The sequence below is a fragment of the Carassius auratus genome, chromosome 21, assembly GCF_003368295.1.
Source record: "Carassius auratus strain Wakin chromosome 21, ASM336829v1, whole genome shotgun sequence".
Lineage (NCBI taxonomy): Eukaryota > Metazoa > Chordata > Actinopteri > Cypriniformes > Cyprinidae > Carassius > Carassius auratus.
Window position 1 is genome coordinate 24,930,808 of NC_039263.1, and position 24,201 is coordinate 24,955,008.

Sequence of the window (24,201 nt, forward strand, 5' to 3'; positions counted from 1 at the left end):
ATTCTACTGTTGAAAATAGTATTAACTGGTGATATTATGTGTTACCCAGGATGATAGAATGCTACGTTAGCAAGTAGCCTAACTGAATGTCAATAAGCCTGTAGCCTACCTTAACTTGGAATCATGCATTCAACATAAACGTGAGTGTACTGGAGAGTAAATAGTGTTTATAATAGAAAAGGGTTATTATATTTATTTATTTAGATGTGTTTCCTTGTGGCAGAGTATTTTGTGTTAGTGTAAATACTAATGTATATAATAATTTATGTTAATAAAACGTTTGGTTGTTCAGCATTACACAGTCTCAGGTTTTTATTTTTTGAGAGTGCATTTTTTAGATTATACAGTTATACTAGCTCTTTAGGGACAGTATACAGGATGGTATATCGGGGTCAGGATACAATATAATGAGATGAAGTAGATTCACTTCTGTATTGTGATATTCTGGGGGGGGTGGGGGGGGGTGTTTCCCGGGGTGTCCCCACCAAAGCTGAGACCAAACCTACGCCCATGATAAATATATAAAATTATCCTCTCTAGTGTACACTTTTCTAGTTTATGGACAGTGAATGGATTCTGCTATGTGACAGTGTTTTCAAGCTGCTGTCTTTCCACACTTGAAACATGACAGGAGACATAGTGTATCAATAAACATGGATCAGATGTTCATTGCCACCCTGGCTCTGCCACTGAACAGACTGTCTTCAGAAAGTTTTGATGCCATTTTCATCTAATAAAGTAAAGTTCATGAGCGGAGCCCTGCTTTATTTACACCCTATTATCAGGGAAACCTCTGTTTCTGCTGTTTCAAAAGCGCCTCCTACTGGCAGAGAATAAATTTGCATTTTTAATAAGCTTGTCTTAGGCAACATGTGTTTGTTGTTGCTCACTCTTTGTTTTTTTGCTGCAACTCTTAGTACTTTTAATATACTTTATCCTGGCTGAAGCTTTTAGTTAAAATCTATAAGAATAGTAATTTATAGTTCAAAGTTAAGGATATTAATATTATTAAAGTTGAGAGTCTTCTATTTATTTGACAATGATTTCACATGTCTTGTTTGTATGAATTGTTGTTACTTTCATCTGAAAAGAGGACTGTGGATCACTGAGCACCTCTTTACCCCAGGTGAGATACTTCTGATGTTTTTTCTGGTTCAGGAGTTGCTTGGTTATAGTGACGGCTGTAGCTCTTTTCCTGAAGATATATGAGTGTGGAGACTCTTGATGCGCTGACTCCACTCCTTGTGAAGCTCTCCCAAGTTCTAGAATCAGCTTTTCCTGACAATCTTCGCCAAGGCTGTGGTGATCCCTGTTGCTTGTGCACCTTTTTCTACAACACTTTTTCCTTCCAGTCAACTTTCTATGATTATATTTCGATACAGCACTCTGTGAACAGCAGCCCTTTCAGCAATGACCTTCTGTGGCTTACTCTCCTTGTGGAAGGTGTTGATGATTGTCTTCTGGACAACTGTCAAGTCAGTGGTCTTTCCCATAATTTTTGTTGCATGTACTGAACTAGTATATATACTCAAAATTAATCAAACTAATAAAGCTCAAATTGGAATATTCTAATTTCTTGAGATACTGAATTTTTTATTTTCCTAAGTCGTAATCATCCGAAATTAAACAAAAAATTCTTGAAATATTTCAGTTCGTCAAATGAATCTAGAATTGTAAGAAACTACTCCATGATATTCAAATTTTTTAAGATGTACCTGTAGTTGCAGTTTTTCTAAGGCTTTATTTTTTTTTAAGAAATATGTTGTGATATAAATTTTGGTCATATTGTCCAGCCCTAATATCATCTAATCATCCACATGAGATATTTGTGACTGGAACCAGATGATTGGTGCTTGGGGCTATATTTTTGATGTTATTGTTTTTAAGTTTCATCAGCTGGAAACGGAAGAGCATGACCTGGGAAGAGGAGAGTCATGTCACCACACTGCTCTCATTTCATGAACTCAAGCTGGTGTTCAGTGTTGATTTCTGCTGTTTATTATTTATTATTAATTTTCAGATAGATATTTATTAATTTAACTCATCAATCAAAGGGCAAATGCTTTTACTGGCAATGATCAGAGGTGATTGTGTTAACATGCAGATCACTGACTTTAATATAAGAAGACTTATTCAGCAGTCAAACAAATCCATCATAATATTTAAATTATCATTGTAAGAAGGAAGATACTCATAGGTTTGAAACGGAAAGTAAATGATGACTGAATTTACATTGTTAGTAAAACTATTTCTTACTTGCAAGCACTGTTTTTACGTTAGGAAAATTACATGCAGTGGCGTAGCCACAGGTGTGCCTGTGCCACCCACAGTGGCAGCTGGCACACCTAAAAATAGATGCAGAATTATTTTTTATAGTCTCAATAAAAAATGTTTACTAAACTTGGGCTATTGTTGTTTACTTAGAATATATATATATTTTTTTTGTTCGCGACTCGGTTGATTCAGATCGGCACTTCGGAGCCTGTTCGCGACTCGGTTGATTCAGATCGGCACTTCGGAGCATGTTCGCGACTCGGTTGATTCAGATCGGCACTTCGGAGCCTGTTCGCGACTCGGTTGATTCAGATCGGCACTTCGGAGCCTGTTCGCGACTCGGTTGATTCAGATCGGCACTTCGGAGCATGTTCGCGACTCGGTTGATTCAGATCGGCACTTCGGAGCCTGTTCGCGACTCGGTTGATTCAGATCGGCACTTCGGAGCCTGTTCGCGACTCGGTTGATTCAGATCGGCACTTCGGAGCCTGTTCGCGACTCGGTTGATTCAGATCGGCACTTCGGAGCCTGTTCGCGACTCGGTTGATTCAGATCGGCACTTCGGAGCATGTTCGCGACTCGGTTGATTCAGATCGGCACTTCGGAGCCTGTTCGCGACTCGGTTGATTCAGATCGGCACTTCGGAGCCTGTTCGCGACTCGGTTGATTCAGATCGGCACTTCGGAGCATGTTCGCGACTCGGTTGATTCAGCACTTCGGAGCCTGTTCGCGACTCGGTTGATTCAGATCGGAAGTCGAAGCTTTTTTTTTACCTGTCGATTCAGCATACATGGACCCACACACAAAGGTGGACACACTCTAGACTTAATCATCAGTAGGGCTCTAAACTTTTCATCCATTGTTACAGTGGCGTAGCCACGGGTGTGCCAGGGTGTGCCTGTGCCACCCACAGGTACCCACAACTATCTGATATTCTGATTCTTCGTTTAAAAACCTTTATAAATTATCTTGATCTATAACGAGATGAGCGCTGCAGTTCAGAGTCCTGTCAGCCGGATTAAACGTACAGCACTTGAATTCCTCAGTTTCTCCCGAAATACATGAAAGTAATGGGCTTTTGAACTGGACGAAGAATAGAGTACTAAACTTTATTGTTCTCCTGCTCACTGATTGGTTAGAACCAGGATATCACAACACCGAAGAACCATATAAATGCACTCTGAAGTTTTAGAAATAATTCCATCAGTATTTTTGGCCGATTTCATCAATCTTCAGCAATGCATTGCTTTCTCTCTTTACTGTTGGTCATTATTGGGCTACATTTGAGCGTTCAGTCCACATCAGTGCTGACTGTGCCGAATGGGGTCTGGTGGGGGACTTGGGATGAAATAAAAGTGATTAAACATGTAATTGGTAATTGACGGTTCAGTCACTGTTAGTAATGAACAGCGTCTGCTTAAGATTTCCTTAAGTACCTGCTTAATACTAAAGAACATGAAGCTCAAGTCACTGTGGGTTGTGTTCAAGTTAACCCTAAAACATTGCTTGTGGCTCCATCTTTCCAATGGAGGATTGTCGTGTTTTGTTTTTAAGGTGTATAGACCGCCCTCTGTTATTGGGGATGATAACAGAGTACTAACCGGGATTCGTCTTTACTGTACCAGCCTATCGAATCTCTTTACGGGCTCATATGTGGACTACAGACAGTCAGTTCAGTCAGAAGTAGACCGGTAAAGCGCTCACATTACAAGTTATAAAACTAACTATAGCAGGTTATATTAAGAATTCTTACATTAATACGTAGGAGCAGCTTCTTTATAAGCTAGCAAAAAAAAAAGTATTTTCTTGAAAATAATTACTGGTTTGATCATTAAATTTGTGTTTGTCCACAGCTCCGATCAGTGGATATTAAATGGACTGGATGGATCTTGTTCCTGTGTGTCCTTATTAACTGCTTTTCAGCTAAGATTTGAAGACGGCATGATCACAAACATCAAGTAAGTGCTAGTATAATATATATATATATATATTTTTAAACACGTATGTTTATCTGAGCGTGGCTGTGACTGTGCACAAGGCTGTAGATGATCACATAACTGATGTTCAGAATAACAGCATGATTGTGTGATATTGTTTTTATACAACAGTTCAATAAAAATAAATTAAAGGGGTCATGGATTGCTTTTTTGCCTAGCAATGATGAAGTATGTATTTATCTGTTCATGCAAGCAATCCTTTGCCAATCTCTATTACATAATAAAGAGGATAAAGTAGAAAATGAATCATTTTGGTTTTACTGAAAGCTGTTTTGGGGCTAACGAGAAAGTGTTGAAGGGCCAATTCAACCCAAAATGAAAATTCTGATATCATTTAGTCACCTTCAAGAATGATGGTGGCCATTGACTACATTGTGGCTACCATCAACTGTTTTCTCGTCAACTTTCTTCAAAATATCTTTCTTAGAAGACTCTTTTTTTTAGAAGAAGAAGAAATAAATGCAGATTTGGAACAACTGGATGCATGACAGAAGCGCTCTGACATTAACAGCTCCTCAATCCAGACAAAATCACACTCGGATGGCACTTAAATCACTGTTTGTCCGTTTGATTGATTACACAACAGAAGTGCTGGCTGAGCTGAGATCTGTTTTCTTTCAGGTGTAAGAGGACGACCAGAAACGCGAGACGGATCATAATTGATCATCATACTATAATGAACTATAGTATTAACTGCATCATACAGTATAGTTTAATGTGCAGTCCACTGATTATAAAGTTTACTAGATAGCCTCTCACTTATCACACAGCTATTTATAAAAATATTTATAATGAAATAATGATTAGAGTTTTAATTCCTTCATGTAATTCTTTAGCTTGAAGACTCCTGATCTGGCAACAAATATCAGCATTAAAGTTTCTTTCTAAGAAGCACCTTGCAGTTTCACATCCTTTACTGTAACATCTTACTGTACAACATTTTTTATTACAGTAGTATATATGGCAGATGCTTCTATACAAGCTTACATTGCATTCAAAGTAAACCTAATATCATACATGCATCATGTAGCCGTGTATTAAAATGTATTCAGTTAGCCTGAAATGGCACAATGCACTCTATTGACAATAATGTCTTACAAAAATGTTCATGGAAAGGGATGCAAAAATGTATACAAACAACATTTTAATATTTGAGGCATTCTTGGTTTAGCAGGACATCCATGTCTAAGAATTAACATAATCTTTGAAAGACAGAAATACCGTCTTATATTTTATTTCGCCCTTATATTATGCCCTTCCCACTAAACTGACTCACATTTAAATGTATCTTTGCATCACACTCCTTTCTCTAAATGCATTTGGATTTGACTGACTAATCAAACAATGAATAAAACAGGTACATTTACAATAACTTTAATTTCTGTAGAACTCCAATCATAAGAAGATCTTTACAATATATATTTAAAGTATTTCTGTGAACTACTATGATATCAAAATAAAAAAATACATTGAATACAAATGCCAAGCAACGCAGTTTTAAATGAGCTAAACTTTGTCTGAGTGACATTTGACCTATTTCGTGTTTGTGTTATTGTGAGTTTACATGCAGGTCATTCACTTTGATATCTAAGCATATCTGTATTTCTGTGCCACAGTTTTGCATAATTGTCTTGAACCAGAGAATAATAATACTGATCAAGTCTTATGTCTTGAGCGAATGGTCAGTTTACTGTATATTCTGCCTCTATTTACTTTTGGAGAGAGGTTCTGTTTGTTGTGCTGGTTGGACTTGGATCCAGCTGTTGGTGGAGGGTCAATGTCCTACATTGAGCTCTGTGACGAACCAACACACACACACACACACACACACATCTGTTCGGATCTCCAGCAGGAGACATAAAGACGGCTCTCAAACCATGTACAGGTTTCTTTCTCTGACGCTGATTTCACTGCTGGCTGTTTTCGGGCAGTATGTGATCGCAGGAGGACGCTTCGGGCGAACCATCAGCAGACCTTTTGGGTCGGTGCTGAAGGTCCATAATGGGATGCGATGGGGCACATGGGGTCAGAAAGAAATGTGTCCAACTGGAATGTACGCCACAGGTTTTAGTCTTAAGGTGAGTAACTATTACCAGTATACTGTAGTGTGAGGTTTAGTTGTTGGTAACCAAACTAACTTAACTCAATGTTTCTGATCTAATTGATTATTGTGAAGTTTTCACCTAATGCCAGACTATAGGTCATGTTAAAGTTAATATATAACCAATAGTGAATTCTACAGTAGCACACTATATGATATTATTATAATATGGTATGTGTGCGATATTTTTATCATGGCACTGATACACACCATCTAAAAGTGATTCATTTTTCATGGGAACAAAATATTAAGTCAGATATTTGCAGACCAGAAATGTTAGATCTTTCAATCAATAAATTGTAAAAAAAAAAAAAAAAATATTGTAATTAATTTTTTTTCTTATTTTTAAATTTGGCTACATTTGACCCTTTTTTCTTGCCATGAAAACAGCCATGGTAGCTTTATAAACACCAAAACAACATAAATTTAAAAAAAAAACATATAGGTTTCATAATCTTCAGTATCTTAACTTCAATTGACAACTATTACATTTATATCCAACTTCACAACCTAAATAAAAAAAAAATACCAAAACTCAACTAATTTATTTTAGTAAAACACCATATGTAAAATATCCTTTCACACAGCTACAAACATTTTAGTATAATATATATATATATATATATATATATATATATATATATATATATATATATATATATATATATATATATATATATATATATAGTTTTATGGTTTTCATGTATTTCGTTGAATTTTTTAGATTTTCAGTTTTCATTTAGATTTTATGTTAGGTTATAGTTATTTCTAATTGTGTCATTTTAGTACTGAAACTTAATAGAAATGAGAAATATTTTCTATAAGTGTAACTGTTTGACTGATTTCGTTTGAGTTAATATAAGTTCTTAGTTTTTGTTTTAGTTAACCATAATAACATCAACTGCTCAGTGTGACTATAAACCATGACGTTATTAGTGCTGTTGTTTTTCTAAAGGTGGCAGGTAAGTGGGAATCTCTGCTGGTTGGTGATAACACAGCGCTCAATGGGATTCGTCTTCACTGCATCAACCCGTCCAAAGGCTCATCGGGCCCATACGAGGACTACGCCACAGTTCAGTCCGACGTAGGAAGGTGAAGAGTTTGAACTGGATGTAATACAGAAGCTCTGTGCCAAAACCTAGTGAGCTGTCTATACAGGGAGCATCTTTTGACAGAGTTGCTGCCTATTTAGAGCGCATCAAATCAGTCACTAATGAGGATCATTTCAATTAGATGCAGCCGTGTGCAAGACAGCATATTCGTATTTCGAACAGAGCTGGCAACATCAAAGTGTTATGCTATCTCTTTTAAGCTGGATTTTTTATAAGGCAGCGTCTTTTTGCACTAAGTCTAAAGAGCATTTACACAAGTGCAAATAGACAGATTATATTTACACTATGGTAAAATAGCAGGATTTACTGCTATTTATTGCAAATAGTATCTGTGCCTCATTATTGTAGTACATTATAAAACCATTTGCAATAATAACGTATTGAATGTAAACTATTATTTTAATTCAAATTATTAAATGGATGCCACTTTATTGGGACAATAAAGCCTTCACCACACCTACTTTAACCCTACCCAATACTTTATTTTCAGCGATTATTTCCTTAATTTTTATTGAAAATAATGGCCATTCCCATGTGATATTGAAAATATTTGAAATTTGCAGTATACCTAGCCATGTACGTCACAGGGACTGTTGTTAGATAACCGTGTTTTGACTTTTGATTAAACCAATCACATGTTAGTGGGCGGATTAGTGTATATAGCCTCTGTCAACAAGGTGGGCTATTTGCACTTAGTGTAAATGGACACTCCATATTTATTAAACTAACAAATAATTGGTTATACCGCTAACGTTCCTTATCATGTTCTTTCCTTAGCTGGGGTAAATGGTCAGATATCAAATGGTGCTCAAGTGGATTTCTGACATCTTTTCAGCTGAGAGTGGAACCCTACCAAGGGACCTGGGACGACACGGCCGCAAACAATATCAGGTGATGAACTTATTTAATTTATGGCAACCAGATTTTCTAAAGCCGCAGGATTCTGGAGCAAGAATGTGGTTCTCGCAGCATCCCATAACAAGCTGTATAAACACACCACTGCATGAGACTCATCTGACATGGATATGAAGTCACCCGGTCAAGCGTTTAGAGCTATTGAAATGCTTAGAGATGCACAGTTGGACCCATAGGCTAGCACTGGTTGTGATTATTGTGTGGTCATTGTATTTCCAGGTTTAACTGCAGTGGAAATGCCGAAATGCTGCAGGGATCCGGGATGTCGTGGGGCGAATGGGGCGACTGGAGCGAGAAGTGTGGAGGAAAGGGAATCTGTGGCATCGAGACGATGGTTGAGCAGCCGCAGGGAGTCGGAGACGACACGGCCCTCAATGATCTGCGCATGTACTGCTGTGATTGAATGATTGGTTGTTTCAGAAACAAATCATTTGGTGGAATTGTTTAATGCATCATCAGTAAACCTACCTTCAAGTAGTGCTCAGCTAGTTTTGGGCAGATCTAAGAGTGAGAGACTTCTTCCCATTCACATTTAAAGGACAACAGCAACTGCATAGATCTTGAACATACTGAAGAATTTACTTATGTATTCTTCAGGTTTGTCATGAGATAAGATTTGTGACTAGTAGTCAATTTATATAAAGTTACTACTTGTGATTTTTTTTAAAGGATATCATTAAAAAGGTGAAAGATGATGAATTTATTTAAGGCCTCCTCATGGGTCAGTTCTTACCGGTGTTAACTTAAAAAACTAGTTCCCTCAAAAAAAAAAAAAAAAAAAAAAATCTGTAATTTTACTCACCTTGATATTGTTGATGTGAAATAGTTCTTAAACGGTTTTGGCCAGAATGAACTGGGCAGATCTAAAATAGATTTTTTTTTATAAAATCATTCATATTTAAAAGAGGGCAACAATATAATCTAATTTTAAAAGATCTAGAAAATAAATAAAGAAACACCTCGTACACTCCGTTGCTACTCGTGCTAGACATACAATAGGCTTTGGTTCTCTGAAGTAAGTTATGTCCGTTACTTTTGTCGGTTCTTATTTGACGCGAGCACTGATTTTTAAAAATGGGCGCGAATTATTCTAGTCGCGCCAAACTCCGCAGTTATGAACGCGCACACTAGTGCAACGGTCGAGATTTTCGCTAGTAGTATTTTAACATTTCAGTCTGTTTTACCAACTATTATTTAAAGCGCTGAAAAAGCCAAAAATCAATACTACAGAACATCAAGGGTACTGACTTGTGTGCGTAGCCTACTATCCCTTTCAATAACCACAAATAATCAAACTTATCGCTCATATTGTAAAACTGAACCATCAATGCACTAATGGACAATGTTAACAAATTAACATGATACAATCATGATGAACTAAAAAGTATACCAGGTTTAACTTCTAAACAAAGATGCCAGTAAAGGGTCTGGGGTAACTATTCTGTGCTTATATGAAGGTCACTCATAACAGCTCAGAATAATTAAATTAAGTGGCTATTTTTGCTTTTATAAATTAAGACATTTGACTTAAAGTGACTTACCTTTGTAATTGTACTATTACTGTGAACATATTTGGAATTAATTTATACAAAAATAGTTTTTCCCCTTTTTTATAAATTAACTTAGGACCTCGACACGACACTTTAAATGACACAAAGAACTTTAGTTGATTATATTTGTTTTTATTGTTCAACAGGATGCAAAAAAAAAAAAAAAGTTTATGAACATCATTCAAATAGTTTATTACTTGGCTAAGCTCTATTTTATGGTTCCAGAAGTAAGAAATAAACATCATCTTAGAAGAAAAGAAACATTAATGTGTAGGTAATGCCCTTCCTCACTGACCTGACTGAACATTTGTTCATTTGTTCTTTCTCAAGTAACATTTCTCCACATGCTCAGACATTACTAACTCACACAGAAACATAAATGATTTATGAAAAATATAATACGTCATCACTCTCTGGGACTTTATGGTCCGTTTTATCATTCAGTGGAAATACAGACTTTGTTTTCTTTGAATCATTAACATTGTTTTGATATTCTAATGGTCACCAGTCAGGGCTGATTGGTTCATAAGACATCATGTGATTTAAACTATAGAACTGGCTCATTTCATATCTGCTGTACTTGATTGGTGAACTTTAGGGTTTCTGTGCGAGTAGCGTGCTGAGTTTGATCTTGCCGTCCATAGACGCGGTGAGACAGGTGCCGCAGTCCATCGCCGTGCACCAATCAACTGTGACGACAGGCGCTTTATGACCCCCAAGAGACAAGACGCTTTCCAGACCAGTGTCCGCCTTATTCAACTAGACAAGAGCAGAGCAGATATGAGGTTAAATCAGAAACATTAAACCTAAAACCATGAGTACACATTCTGATACATGAACTAAGATAAAAATTAACTGAAAAAAAAAAAAAAATATATATATATATATATATATATATATATATAAAGAGAAAACATATTTTATTACAGCTATAGTTGCCAAGGCAGCATTTCTTATTTAGTTGAAATACTAAAATAACTAAAACTGATACCAAAATTAATAAAAACAATTTAGATATTTAAAATAATAATAATACTAATAATAATAATAATGAAAAAAAAAAACAGATAACCAAATACTAAAACTACGGAATAAAAAAAAATGATGGCTGAAATAAAATTAAATATAAACTTATTTCAGTTAGCTGCTAAAGTAGCATTTCTCATTTTTGTCGAAGTACTAAAATAACTGAAACCAAAACTGAAATAAACTTGATAAAACTATTAAGACATATTAAAAAATAAATTAATAAAATTAATAAAACTAAAGAATAAAAAAATAAATGTTATTGAATCAATTGAATCAAATATAAAAATTAATCAAGTTAAGTAAAGGCAGCATTTTTCAATTTGTTTAGTTTAAGTTAAAGTACTAAGATAACTAAAACGTAAGCAAAAATAAACGCTAAATAGACTAAATAAAAAAGCAAAAAATAATAAAAAAAGATAATAATCCAACAAAATGACTAAAACTTGAACTAACATTAATATGAAAACACAAAAAAATTACCTCATTATTCTATCAAACTATATCAATTATACTAAAAACAACCCTGGTTTGTCCACCGTTTTTTTCCCATAAAAGTGGGAGCTGCCAATTTTTTAATTCTATGGGTCTGGGTTCCGGTCTCTATTTTTAGCTGTACCAAACAGTTTGTTTTGCTACTTGTTTAAGCTGGTCTGACAGGTGTGAGTGGTTGGTAATGTATTTTTACCCGGTAGATAACTCCTCCGCTGCTGGAGCAGGTGAGCACATGTTGCCCCTCAGAGTCGAAAGCGAAGAGTCGACCTCGTGGAACCTGAACCTGTTTATAACCACTGTAACCCGACAGGACAAACGGCCCCACGGCATCCTGGGACAGCGAGTACTCCGACTGTTTCACGCCACAGCGGTGGATATTCCACTGAACAAACTGACAACAAAACATGACGTTTAGCGATGAATCTACACTTAACTCTAGATATTCCTATAAAAATCCCAAATTTCCCATCACCTTCCCATCCTCTCCGATGCTGAAGACGGTGTTCTCGTCGTAGCTGAACTCCACGCTGTACACTTCACCATCATGAGCCTTCCAGCTCAATGCACTCTCATAGCGCTGCATGTCTACAGAGAAACACAGCAGAAACAAACACTTCAACATGCACAATAAATGTGAGACATGTGAAATTAAAAAAGGATTCATATCCAGTGATATTATCAGCTGAACTGCATTGACTTGACAGCATCGGATGAGAACAAAGTATTACTGATTTTAAACTGAACTGAGCCGAATATCTATATAATAAACTGACGAACATCTCTGTCAATTTAATTAGTTTCATAACTGATGGACTTTGAAACACTGATACTGTTATTGAACTGAATTGAATCAACATGGAAATGAACTGAAACAAAGTTCAACTAAACTGTGCTAAAAAATTACTCTATTGTCTTCTACAGAGCTCCTTAATAACTGAAATAGAATATGTTTCATAGTTGATTAATTTTGCAACTGAACTAACCCGAGGTGGAAAATCACTCTATTGTCTTCTGAAGAGCTGCTTTATTGCTGAAATGGAATTGATTTCATAATAATTAATTTTGCAATGAATTTATTACTGAACTGAATCAGCATTGAACATTAAAATAAATTAAGTTGAATAATGACTATTTTTGAATTTGTTTTATAATTAATGCACTTTAGATATCAACTCTGTTATTAAACTGAACTGAATCAATACTGAACTAAATTAAGCTAAATAATTAAATTATTGTCATCCGTTAAGCTGCTGTACTGCTAAAATTGAGCTTTAAAATTACAACACAATTGATTAATTTTACAAGACTGATAGAGTTATTGAACTCAACCGAATTAACAATAAACAGAAATGAACCAAAATTTAACTGAACTGATCAGAAGAGTGAATATTGTTTACTGTAGAGCTGCTTTAAAAACTGAAATTGATCAATTTCATAATTTATCAAATTTGTAACATTGTCACTACACTGAGTTTAAAAATGAATGTTTTTGAATTTGATTTACAATTTATAAAACTTTGGAACATTGACACACTGTTATTGAACTGAACAGAATTTGGAATTTGGAACACTAACAATTAACTGAATTGAGCTGAAATAAAAAATATTAACACTATTGTCTTCAGTAGAGCTGAAAGCGTCTCACCGAACAGTCGTATCATCCCATCTGCGGCTCCGGTCACCAGCAGGTTTCCGTTGTGGTTAAACGCCGTACAGTTTATAGCGACCGGCCCCGGCTCCAGCGCAAACTGCAGCTGAACGCATCAAGAAAATCATTATTAAAACAACATAAGGTTTACCAATTTGCTGTACAATACCAACAGCTAATAAAAAATGATACTTACATCTCTGAGAGGAAAAAGACTGATAAATAAATAAGCAAATAAAACAAACATCACAGGAGAAAACGAAGGCCACTTTGCTAGATCAATCTGTTGAGCCAAAAGCTAATTCTAATCAATACAATATCAAATTTCTTTTAAAAGAGCCCAATGTTGGTGAAAGTTCTTTGACTGAATGGTTCTTCTATGCCATCGCTATATTGCTAATTTACAATTACATACAAGTTGCATGTAAGCTGCATACTCGCACCTGCATACATTGAGTTTTCAGTCATTGCATTTCTTTGTTAGTGTCATTTGGCTCCAGTACCTGCTGTTTGACGGTTTTGGTGTCCCACAGCAGCAGCTGTCCGGATACGGGAGCCGAAACTCGTGCATCGCCCTCCATCACAACACCAGAATGAGCAGCTTGAGCCGCGGCGGAGCAAACGAACGACGTTCCGCTCGGACTGCAGGCCAGCGACAGGATCCTAAACACACAGGAAGCTCAGTGGAAGAGGAATCTACTGCATGTTTACTGTATACTGTCATCTACTTTTAAAAACAAAAATCCTGGTGCATTATGGGTAATCTGTGAGGGCTCACCGTGGATGGACGTCGTCTATTGTCATCTCGTACAGGTTCTTCTTGGCCTCTGTGTCGTAAAGTTTTACTGTACCGACGCCACTGCCGAGCAACAGCTATAGGAGGAAAATCACCACATAAACCAATAAAATCAAGCAAATACTAGTAGTTTTTACCAGAACTGTTCAAAATAATAACAATGCTTTAATTCAGCAAGGATGCATTAAATTGCACAAGTGCCAGTAAAGATATCTATAATGTTACAAATAAAAAAATTATATTTCAAATAAATGCTGTCCTTTTGAACTTTCTATTCATCAAAGAATCCTGAAAATGCATCATGCTTTCCACAAAAACAGTTTTCAACATTGATAATAATCAGAAATGTTTCTTGAGAAGCATATTATTCTGATTTCTGAATATCATGTGACACTGAAGACTGGAGGAATATGCTGAAAATACAGCGGAGCATCACAGAAATACATTACATTTAAAAATATATTCAAATCAGGGTTATTACAGTACAACTAAAAGAAGAAACACACATTTTCATCACTTGGTTTTTGTTTAGTTTAACCTGAAGAACTAAAAAAGATAAAGGTAGATAAACTAAAATAAAAAATGTAAAAGCTATATAAAAAATAATAAATGACTAAACACCAACAAAAATTTTAACAAAATGTAAAAAAAAATCAAATCAAATTCATATTGTTAACAAAAACTTTAATAGGACATCAATGATAATAAAATAAACAGATTCAAATAAAACATCCATTATTTTAAAATGTACTAATATTTCACAACATTATTGAAGAAGAAACTTTTCAAAAACTTTAAAAAAAATCTCATCAAACCCAAACATTTTGGTAGAGTGTGATTGTTTTTATTAGAAACATTTACAGCTTAAATATATTTAATATGCTTATTTGCACTCCTTAAAAGCTAAAATCTAAAATAGCTAAATCTATTTACCAGTGTTTTGTTCACCAAAAAAACGTAATTACCAGTCTGTCGGGTTTGGCTGCCCATTCTAGAGAGAGCAGCGGGGACTTGGACATGATAGTTGCTTTGGTTTGCATGATGGGATTGAAAGCCCAAACCTTCACCACACCATCCACATCCAGACTGGCCACTCTCCTGCCCGAGCAGTCCACCCTGAAAACACAAACATGAGACTAAAAAACCAAAAAGGACTGACATAGTTCAAAAACTACTTCTGCTGCATGAACAGCTATATTCGATGTTGGTTATCTACACTCACCTGCAGTGCATGATGGATGAGTGATGCTCTCCGTACTCATCCTGACTGAGTTTAATGAAGGGCTGCTCCACTGCAGCTCCGCCCACTTCACAGACTCGCGTCTGATTGGTGGAGTCTGTTTGATCAGGAAGAGCTTCGGTTTGAGAATCTGGATCAGAATCAGTTTTCTTCTCCATGCTCTGTGGAGATCAGAAACACGATAACGTTCTAGACAGACCCGGCATGATGTTTTTGGCATGTTTAATATCCAGACTGAGATAACAGCAGTGACCTCGCACTCCCATGATGCATTACAAAAGAAACAAAGTTCAACCTTCATTCTCAAACCTCTTTTATATTTGTATATATCTTAATATTTTGTTATAATCTATAAATATATATTCTTGGAAATACTTTACAATAAGTTCAAGTCCGTTTGTTGCCATTAGATTACTAACAATTAAAAATACCATTATTAACTATTAACTATTATTAACTAAATATTAGCATTATTAACATCAAACGTTCTATCTGTTCATTTTATTTAAAGGACTTAATCAGGTTTTTTTAATCTTTAAAAAAAAAAATTGATAAAAGAAAAAAGTATATTTCAACCCAATGTAAAGCATGTTATTTTCCAGGAAATTAATCTGAACATCAGACAAACCCAGGCTCAAAATTCTTATTTAATTTTGTTGACATAGAAGAGTTAAAGATTTTTACAGAGGGGTTTTTGGATATCTATTTTTATCACTCCATAAATCAGAAAGTACTGTCAACACACATAAAAAACAAATTTTTGCCATGTTTTTAGGGATAAAATGTTTGTAAAAAATTATCAAATGAATAGTATATGAACAAACCCCTCAGTAAAAACCTTCAGAATATAGAGAGGAATAAAACTCTAAGTTTTGGTGTATGTAAGTTCTGCTAAAGTAGAGACACAAACTCACAACGATTAAAAATATGCTTTTTCGCCACTTTTTTAGGAATTAAGTGTGATATTCATCAGTGTGAATGATATATGAACAAACCCCACAGTAAAAACCTTCAGAATATAGAGAGGAATAAAACTGCAAAGTTTGATGTATGTAGGTTCTGAAGTGGAGAAAAAAACTTGTAAAAGTATGGATTAGAATTTAAATTGACATGCTCAAATAGATAAAGTGCAATAAAATAAACATTTAAATGTACATTTCGGATGTTTTCTTTTCACTTGTCTTTAAACAAGTTTTTATCAAAGCAAAATATCCAAAAATCTAAAAATTTGATTTCTTTGTGAGATTAGTAGTGCATTTCCTCATAAAATATCATCTTGTATCTTTGTTATTTTATTGAGATTCAAATAGATTTTATTGTTTTAGATCAAAGTTACAATCATGATTCATCCGAAGGCTGGTTAGTTTGAGTTATGGATCAGAACATTTAACATCCTTATGGAGAAAATGAACAAGAAATGTTCTTCTCAAACCAAAAGCACTGAAATAGTGTGTGTCTACTGTTGTGCCAGTGTCAGACACTGAAGACAGAAAGACAGAAGGGCCTTTGTTTGGCTCTGGTGGATGTTTTCTCAGACCTGTTGTGGGAGTTTGGAGAGCAGCTCTTTTCTCTCTTTCTCGTGGTCATGCTGTCGTCTCTTTAGGGAATGACCTGTGGCCAAATCCACCGTCGCAGTGGAAACAGAGGGCATCTTCAAGTCTTTAGCAGAAGGGAGATCTTTTGCTTTCACAGCCTTGTGAAAAAAAAACACAGACAGAAAAACCATCAGATTAGCAGAAAAACATACCGTAAAGAAGTGCTGGGGTCTCTGGAATAGATACAAGAAAAAAATAAAACAAATGGACAAAAAACTAAAAAAATTTTTGCAAAGCTAACTAACTAAAGAAAATATTACAATTAAAAAAAATTATAATATATATATATATATATATATATATATATATATATATATATATATATATATATATATATATAGATAGATAGATAGATTAAAATAAATAATAAAAAACAGCTCAGAGCTAAGAGAAGAAAAAGCATAATGTAACTTAATAAAACAATTATTAGTTTAAAAAAAGTAGTAATACAGTTATCAATACAGTACAATACAACAAGTATTAACATTAACAATGAAAATAAAAATATAAAATAAGATTAAAATAAATACACTTTAAAATTAGATTATAATAAATAAAAATTACAGTACATCTAACACTACAGTACATTAATCAGTAGGAAAAAAAACGAACATTTCCTAAATAATATTTTTATAATATAATTTTCTTTTCACAGTATAAATAAGTTATATTTACATCTTTATATATGCCTTTTAGATTTTAGGAGGGGGGTCCTTCATCTAAACATGTAACCACAATTAATACCATAACACTTTTTAACACAGCATTTTACATTTGGTTGTAATTATTTACGGCATGATATAATGTATTGCAACACACATTATGAATAATTATAATGCTTTTAATAACCCTTTATAATTGCCCAAGTCAACATTTCTTAAAAAAAAAATCTATATTAAAATTAAAACAGAAAATACCAAAACAACAATGCTTCTAAAATACAGATTGTGCTTTACCTGGGTGGCAGTGGGGTCCTTCCGGCCCAGCGAGGCCTGTGTGGGCGAGGATTGTGGCCCCGGGGCCGTTTTCCCAGGGGCCCGTCGGGTCTGAGGGAGGAAGGTGGAGAAGAAGTTTCTGGTTGGCGTGGTCATGTTGACGTTCCTCTGACTGAACACGAGATCTCTAAGAGAAAACAGACGAAACATCGCTCACGTTTCTGAAAACACACACACACACACACACACTAGCTGATCTCCCGCTCACTTCCTCTCCTCTGTTTACCCTGTTCCTGGTTTCATTGCCTTGATTCTCCAGTAAATCACACAAAGAGGCTTTTTGTCAAGAATCGCTGCAGTCTGATTGTATAAAATGTGATTTAATTTTCACAAAGAGCTTGCAGAAATTACCTTTACATCTCATTTAGATGTTTATTGTGCAAATACATTGTTTCAAATCTATACAATGAAGCTTTGATTTCATATTTGACTCATACTGTTACATGATTTCCTCAAATCAAATGCACTGATCCCGAGATGATCTGAATCGCAGTGAATGCAGAGAAAAGATCACAAACACGTCAAATCAAGTGACATTTCAAGTGAACGTTTATTCACTAATCAAACTCGGTCAGTCTCATTATAATAAGTTAATATAGCTGTATTGTGTGAAGTGGTTAAAAGCGGATGATTGAGGTCCTAAAGTCTCCTCACAGCTCAGTGTCGCCCAGTCGGTCCATGTGCTGGACGTAAGGTGGTAGCTTGTGATGGACCATGTCCTCGTCTTTCTTCTGTCGCCATTCTACTTGAAGAGCAAATAACTGGAAGCAATGGAGATATAAGATTACGCACAAATGCATCTCTACCAAATACTACCCTGTTTCCATTGGGAGTGCCTCACTGCACATGCTTGCAAACCAAGCAGTGAGCGGAACAATCATATTTTACATTATGTTATAGTTAAATATTTTTTATTTATTTAGTATTACCTTGAAATAATATAGTATTATTATTTTATTTTATATAATAATATATGCTTATATATATGATTTGTTTTTTAAATAACCAAAACTTATATAATATTTATATAATTATTTAAAAAATATTTACAAATGACTATTTTTAAATATAGATTTATGTATAAACAAATTTATTAATTAATGCATATTTTAACAATTTCAATTATTAATCACTTTGAATTCATTATCAGCAAAAATTATGTAATACTTCTAGTGTCTTGAGTGTAAAAAAGGCACAATACAAATAAAATGCATTTAATTATTAAGAAAATAACACATATATGAATTATATCATTAGCATAAATTATGTAGGACTGCCTTAAATTAATATATTTTTTACAGTGTTATTATTTGTATTATTATTATTTAATTTATTATTGCTTATTTCATTGTTATTATTGCATTATATGATGTATACATTTACTAAATACTATATTTATTAATATATTAATGGTATTTTTAACTGTACATTTGTATAAATTCAGTACAAATCGTCAGTATAATTTTTATTATCATTTATCTATTTATTAACAGCACTTTTATTATTAATAATAATTATATAACCATTTAATTATTTAGCATTTAGTATTAAAACTGTATTATTTGGATTGATTTATTAGAGTTATTTTATATATTACTGAATATTATATTAATTATTAATAATATTTCGAATTATTGAACAGTATAAATTCATTCTCAGCATCGTTTAAGTGCCAGATTGCACTCGTTATATATTTGCCTTTCACTCTAGTCATCTGGACTTCATAGTCATCATATCTCTCTAAACTACTGAACAGTGAAGACCTCACCATCTGCCTGAGCTCCTCGTTCTCCTCCTGCACAGTTTTGATTCTCTGTACTTCATTGTCGAAGCTCAAGAGCACAGGCTGGGGTGAAGATGTTAAGGAATGCACATCTATAATCTGTTCATGAGTGTCATTTCTAGGCATCGGGGTCACATTAATGCTATTGAAAGAGCTGAGGTGTTTGGATATGCATGCACTGGAAGAGGACGCTCAGGAAGTTGTGCAGAGACACCAGGAACGTGTCGGCCCACTGCCGGGAGAAATACGGAGAGAAGGAGGGATTCTGCTCCGGCGCTGGGATGAAGGGCAGAGCGAACCAATCACGCCACTCCGGCTGAGTCTGCAGCTCCAGAGCCTGCTTCTGGAAAAACTCCTGCGTCTTCTCCGGAGTCTTCGTCTGAGACACACGAGATATAGAGATATACAAGACATTAGTCTTCCACAGAGAAACTATACTGAGCAGAAGAGACTGACACAGGACATTTCATTTATTATTATTGTTGTTATTCGACATTATCATTTAAAACTACTACTATTATTATTTCATAGTTAATACATATGTTATTTAATGCTATTTATGTTACCTATTATAGTCATAAATAATATTTGTATTTATTGACCAGTATAAATTTGTTATTAGCAACAATTTAGTACTACCTGGAAATAATACAGCTTTTTTTATTGCATAATTATTTTTTTTATCATTCGTTTTTCTTTTTTAATTTATTGTTTATATGAGAAAATATAAGCACATATTGACGACTATTATTTAGAATTTTGTATAAATATTTATTATTATTTTATGTTAAACATATCTTTTCAAATATTATGTTTATTAATATTATTAATGATGCATTTTCGCATTAGAATAAAATTAGTACTTGGAAATAATATAGTTTTTTATTAAGCTGTTATTCATCAATTTTTTTATATTAAATATCTTTATATAAATGAAAAACATTTTATTATTAATATTTAATGTTACTTTTATTATGATTTATAATTGGATGAATAATACTTATACTTAATATATTATTTATTATGTATTAGTGAATAATATATTAATGATATTTTCAATGATTTATATATATATATATATATATATATATATATATATATATATATATATATATATGTAATTATAGCTCGGTATAAATTCATTATTGTCATTAATTAAATTTAGTATCACCTTGAAATATTTTAGCTAATTATTAACTTAATTATCAGCATAGATTATATTTTCAACTACACTGAAATAAAATAATTTTATTATTTATTATTGTGTTTTTTTAATTATAATTTATTTTTAGATATTAGTTAAATTTAGTAAATTATATTCAATTATATTTTGTATTATAGATCATTATTTCATAGATTAAATATAGAACTACATGGAAATAATGTAGTGCTTTATTGCATAACATTAACAAAACGAGAAGCGAAATCTGTGTAATGTCATGAAAATGGCACAACAATACTATTTTACCAAAAATAGGCTTAATTTTTTTAAATGCAAAATAGGTTTTCTTGTTTTTCTCTGTTGATCTGTGTGTGAAATATGAGCTGGAGCACCTGAATGGTGTGAATGACGTAGAAGCGGTACAGACTGGTCCTCAGTTTGTTGACGGTGGGTCTGTAGACGTCCTCCAGTCTGGAGAAGAGCCTGCGGTCCAGATACGCCCAGTACTCCTTCAGACCGGTCAGATCATAACTCTGGATCAGCTGCTGGAGCTGATCGATGATCTTATCAACCTGACATAAAACACCAGTCAACAATCCAGCAATGGATGTGAATGGGTGCCGTCAGAATGAGAGTCCAAACAGCTGATAAAACATCACAATAATCCACAGCACTCCAGTCCATCAGTAAACATCTGGAGAAGACAAACGCTGAAACAAATCCAGCATTAAGATGTTTTTACTTTCAAACCGTTGCTTTTGGCCAAAATATGACTCCATAATCCATAATAATGCTTCATTCAGTGAAAAAGTGCATCTCTTGTTGCCTCTCATATTAGTTTAGATCTGTTTAAACGCTGCTTGATCTGTGCAGATTTCTCTCCTGATTCAGACCAGAACACTTTTTCACTGGAGGAAGCGTTATTATGGATTATAGACTCTATGTGTTTGAGTTAAAAACGTCTTAATGCTATATTTGTTTCTGCTTTTGTCTTCTCCGGATGTTTACTGATGAACTGGAGTGCTGTGGATTATTGTCATGTTTTTATCTTGTCTCATTCTGACGGCACCCATTCACTGCAGAGCAACCAAGCGACGCAATGCTACATTTCTCCAAATCTGGCAAAGAAACAAACTCATCCTTAATCTTAGATGTCTTGAAGGTGAGTGCATTTAAATTTTTGGGTGACTTATTCCTTTAAGAGAGCAATAACGTGCATTTGACGTTTGCATGATCATGCATACTCATACTTCAATGCACTTATCTACTAAACCGTATATAATGTGTGTTTATTATTTCCTGTTGCTCTTCAGTCCTGCACACAAAGCTTCTGCAGATCAGATCAGATGAATGCATGCATCTGCACACATGAACTCACTCTGAAGCCTTTCTCTTTGTCTGATTTGATCTCTGAGTCCAGGTGCTTCAGTGTGCTGTTGAACCCGCGATAGAGCAGATAATCTCGGACCAGATCATCCGTCCTCTCCACCGCAGAGGCCATCTTCACACGTCTCCTGATGCGCGCACACCTAAACAATGCACATCTGGCAACACAGAACATACACAATGCACATAATACATGCGATATAAAAACCGCATTTTACATGCATGATTATTTTGCCGAGTAATAGCAATAAATGAGTTGATATGCAAGGTGATAGTGTTATCAGCAAAGATGAGCTCGGGTATGACACGATGTGTTTACTACATCGTTATTAACCATATAGTCGCGTATAAATAAATAAATGCAATTAAAATATTTTGAATATAAACACAGGGATTAAAACAAACGAAGCTTTTACCTGATTAATAAATGTTTGGTGCGACTCTTCCTGTTTTCAGCTTCTAGTCGTCATGTGATTGCAAGCGACATGTGACCGACTTGTGCGGATGACGTCAGCTGACGGGCGCGCCGCCGTCCGGGCGCGCCGCCGTTCACACCCGCCAGAGGGCGCGCGCGCCGTGCGTGCTATACAGCAAAAACCCTCAATAAAGTAATTTAATAACGCTAATAAACTCATGAAATACAATAAATCTCTGTCTTCATAGATTATTCTCAGAGTACTGAAATACTTTATTAAAATAACCTTACTTAGACACTTATATAAAACTCTTAATAACTAATGCATGCATGCATAAGACATAAAATCCTATAGGGCCTCTGTTATGATCTTAATGGTTTCTCCTAGACAGCAATGGGCTCCATGATGAAAGAGCAAAGCTGAACAATAACGTATTCAGCAGAAGCTCCTGAGGTGTTTGAGCCGCATAGAAAGCTGATGTTATACGGCTGATTTTCATGCTGCTCATTTTACTGTCACGGTTGAATAATCAAACACAAGGCTAGTGTTAGTGATGGAAAGAGGAGGGTCAGAGACAGGCTGAAGGCTATATTAACTTGTCCTGAATTCAATTTGGTGAATCTGCTGTCTTGAAACAAGATTATTCTGATGAAAACACTCAAAAAACACAGCAATGTCCGACTTTGAAAACTATAAATATGAAGAGTCCAAACAACCAATTAAAGAGTTACTCCAAATTTCACAAAAAGCTTATGCACATTATTGTAAGTCAGGCATTAAAGTGAGTTGCTGTTTTTGTTGCAAAACAGATTTTGTAACCCACTGAATGTCGTAAATTTTATTATCTTACTCTTTTGGTCAAAAATATTCCAGCCAATTTCGACACAAACCCAGCAAAACCCTTCCTTTCTACTTTTATTACTTCCTCATTGAGTCTAATTGGCATTGATAAACAATTAAAAGCTATTGCCTCTCCACATTAGCAGTTCCCATGGAGACAGAGCGCTGATGCCATGTGAACACAGATCTTCACAGATCTCATGATTAGTGAACAGAACTAGTGTGTGCTAGAGAGTGTGTGCTAGAGAGTGTGTGCTAGAGAGTGTGTGCTAGACAGTGTGTGCTAGAGAGTGTGTGCTAGAGAGTGTGCTAGAGAGTGTGTGCTAGAGAGTGTGTGCTAGAGAGTGTGTGCTAGACAGTGTGTGCTAGAGAGTGTGTGCTAGAGAGTGTGCTAGAGAGTGTGTGCTAGAGAGGGTGTGCTAGAGAGTGTGTGCTAGACAGTGTGTGTTAGACAGTGTGTGCTAGAGAGTGTGTGCTAGAGAGTGTGTGCTAGAGAGTGTGTGCTAGACAGTGTGTGCTAGAGAGTGTGTGCTAGAGAGTTTGTGCTAGAGAGTGTGCTAGAGAGTGTGTGCTAGAGAGTGTGTGCTAGAGAGTGTGTGCTAGACAGTGTGTGTTAGACAGTGTGTGCTAGAGAGTGTGTGCTAGAGAGTGTGTGCTAGACAGTGTGTGCTAGAGAGTGTGTGCTAGAGAGTGGGCTAGAGAGTGTGTGCTAGAGAGTGTGTGCTAGACAGTGTGTGCTAGAGAGTGTGTGCTAGAGAGTGTGTGCTAGACAGTGTGTGCTAGAGAGTGTGTGCTAGAGAGTGTGTGCTAGAGAGTGTGTGCTAGACAGTGTGTGTTAGACAGTGTGTGCTAGACAGTGTGTGCTAGAGA

At 35.0% G+C, this 24,201-nt stretch overlaps 2 protein-coding genes and 1 long non-coding RNA gene across 3 annotated transcripts; 2 read left to right on the top strand and 1 right to left on the bottom strand.

Annotated features, from left to right (window-relative positions):
* Positions 1–3,453: 3,453 nt before the first annotated feature.
* LOC113039099 (uncharacterized) lies at positions 3,454–5,912 on the top strand. Its single transcript, XR_003274861.1, has 3 exons — positions 3,454–3,965; positions 4,128–4,232; positions 4,893–5,912. It is a non-coding gene; the product is annotated as an uncharacterized LOC113039099 (long non-coding RNA).
* Positions 5,913–6,059: 147 nt separating this feature from the next.
* Positions 6,060–9,103, top strand: LOC113039093 (vitelline membrane outer layer protein 1-like). Its single transcript, XM_026196993.1, has 4 exons — positions 6,060–6,349; positions 7,328–7,464; positions 8,262–8,375; positions 8,619–9,103. The coding sequence occupies exons 1-4, from the start codon at positions 6,149–6,151 to the stop codon at positions 8,800–8,802; spliced, it is 636 nt and encodes a 211-aa protein (XP_026052778.1). The 5' UTR covers positions 6,060–6,148; the 3' UTR covers positions 8,803–9,103.
* A 1,022-nt stretch (positions 9,104–10,125) lies between these two features.
* On the bottom strand, positions 10,126–22,603 carry wdr91 (WD repeat domain 91). Its single transcript, XM_026196954.1, has 16 exons — positions 22,492–22,603; positions 22,068–22,233; positions 21,082–21,261; positions 19,699–19,906; positions 19,513–19,595; positions 18,399–18,505; positions 17,706–17,871; positions 16,692–16,847; positions 15,137–15,315; positions 14,880–15,030; positions 13,897–13,991; positions 13,622–13,781; positions 13,116–13,224; positions 11,943–12,055; positions 11,664–11,861; positions 10,126–10,708 (listed from the first exon to the last, which is right to left on the bottom strand). The coding sequence occupies exons 2-16, from the start codon at positions 22,188–22,190 to the stop codon at positions 10,544–10,546; spliced, it is 2,193 nt and encodes a 730-aa protein (XP_026052739.1). The 5' UTR covers positions 22,191–22,233; positions 22,492–22,603; the 3' UTR covers positions 10,126–10,543.
* Between the last annotated feature and the right edge of the window lie 1,598 nt (positions 22,604–24,201).

Bases quoted from the DNA above. Each gene is read 5' to 3' on its own strand.
- wdr91 (XM_026196954.1), bottom strand. From the start codon at position 22,190: ATGGCCTCTGCGGTGGAGAGGACGGATGATCTGGTCCGAGATTATCTG. The intron at 13,225-13,621 runs GTACTGGAGCCA...TGATGCGTTCAG, and splicing joins CCAAAACCGTCAAACAGCAG to CTGCAGTTTGCGCTGGAGCC. The intron at 10,709-11,663 runs GTAAAAATACAT...GCTCTTGTCTAG, and splicing joins GCGGAGGAGTTATCTACCGG to TTGAATAAGGCGGACACTGG.
- LOC113039093 (XM_026196993.1), top strand. From the start codon at position 6,149: ATGTACAGGTTTCTTTCTCTGACGCTGATTTCACTGCTGGCTGTTTTC. The intron at 7,465-8,261 runs GTGAAGAGTTTG...TTCTTTCCTTAG, and splicing joins GTTCAGTCCGACGTAGGAAG to CTGGGGTAAATGGTCAGATA. The intron at 8,376-8,618 runs GTGATGAACTTA...TTGTATTTCCAG, and splicing joins ACGGCCGCAAACAATATCAG to GTTTAACTGCAGTGGAAATG.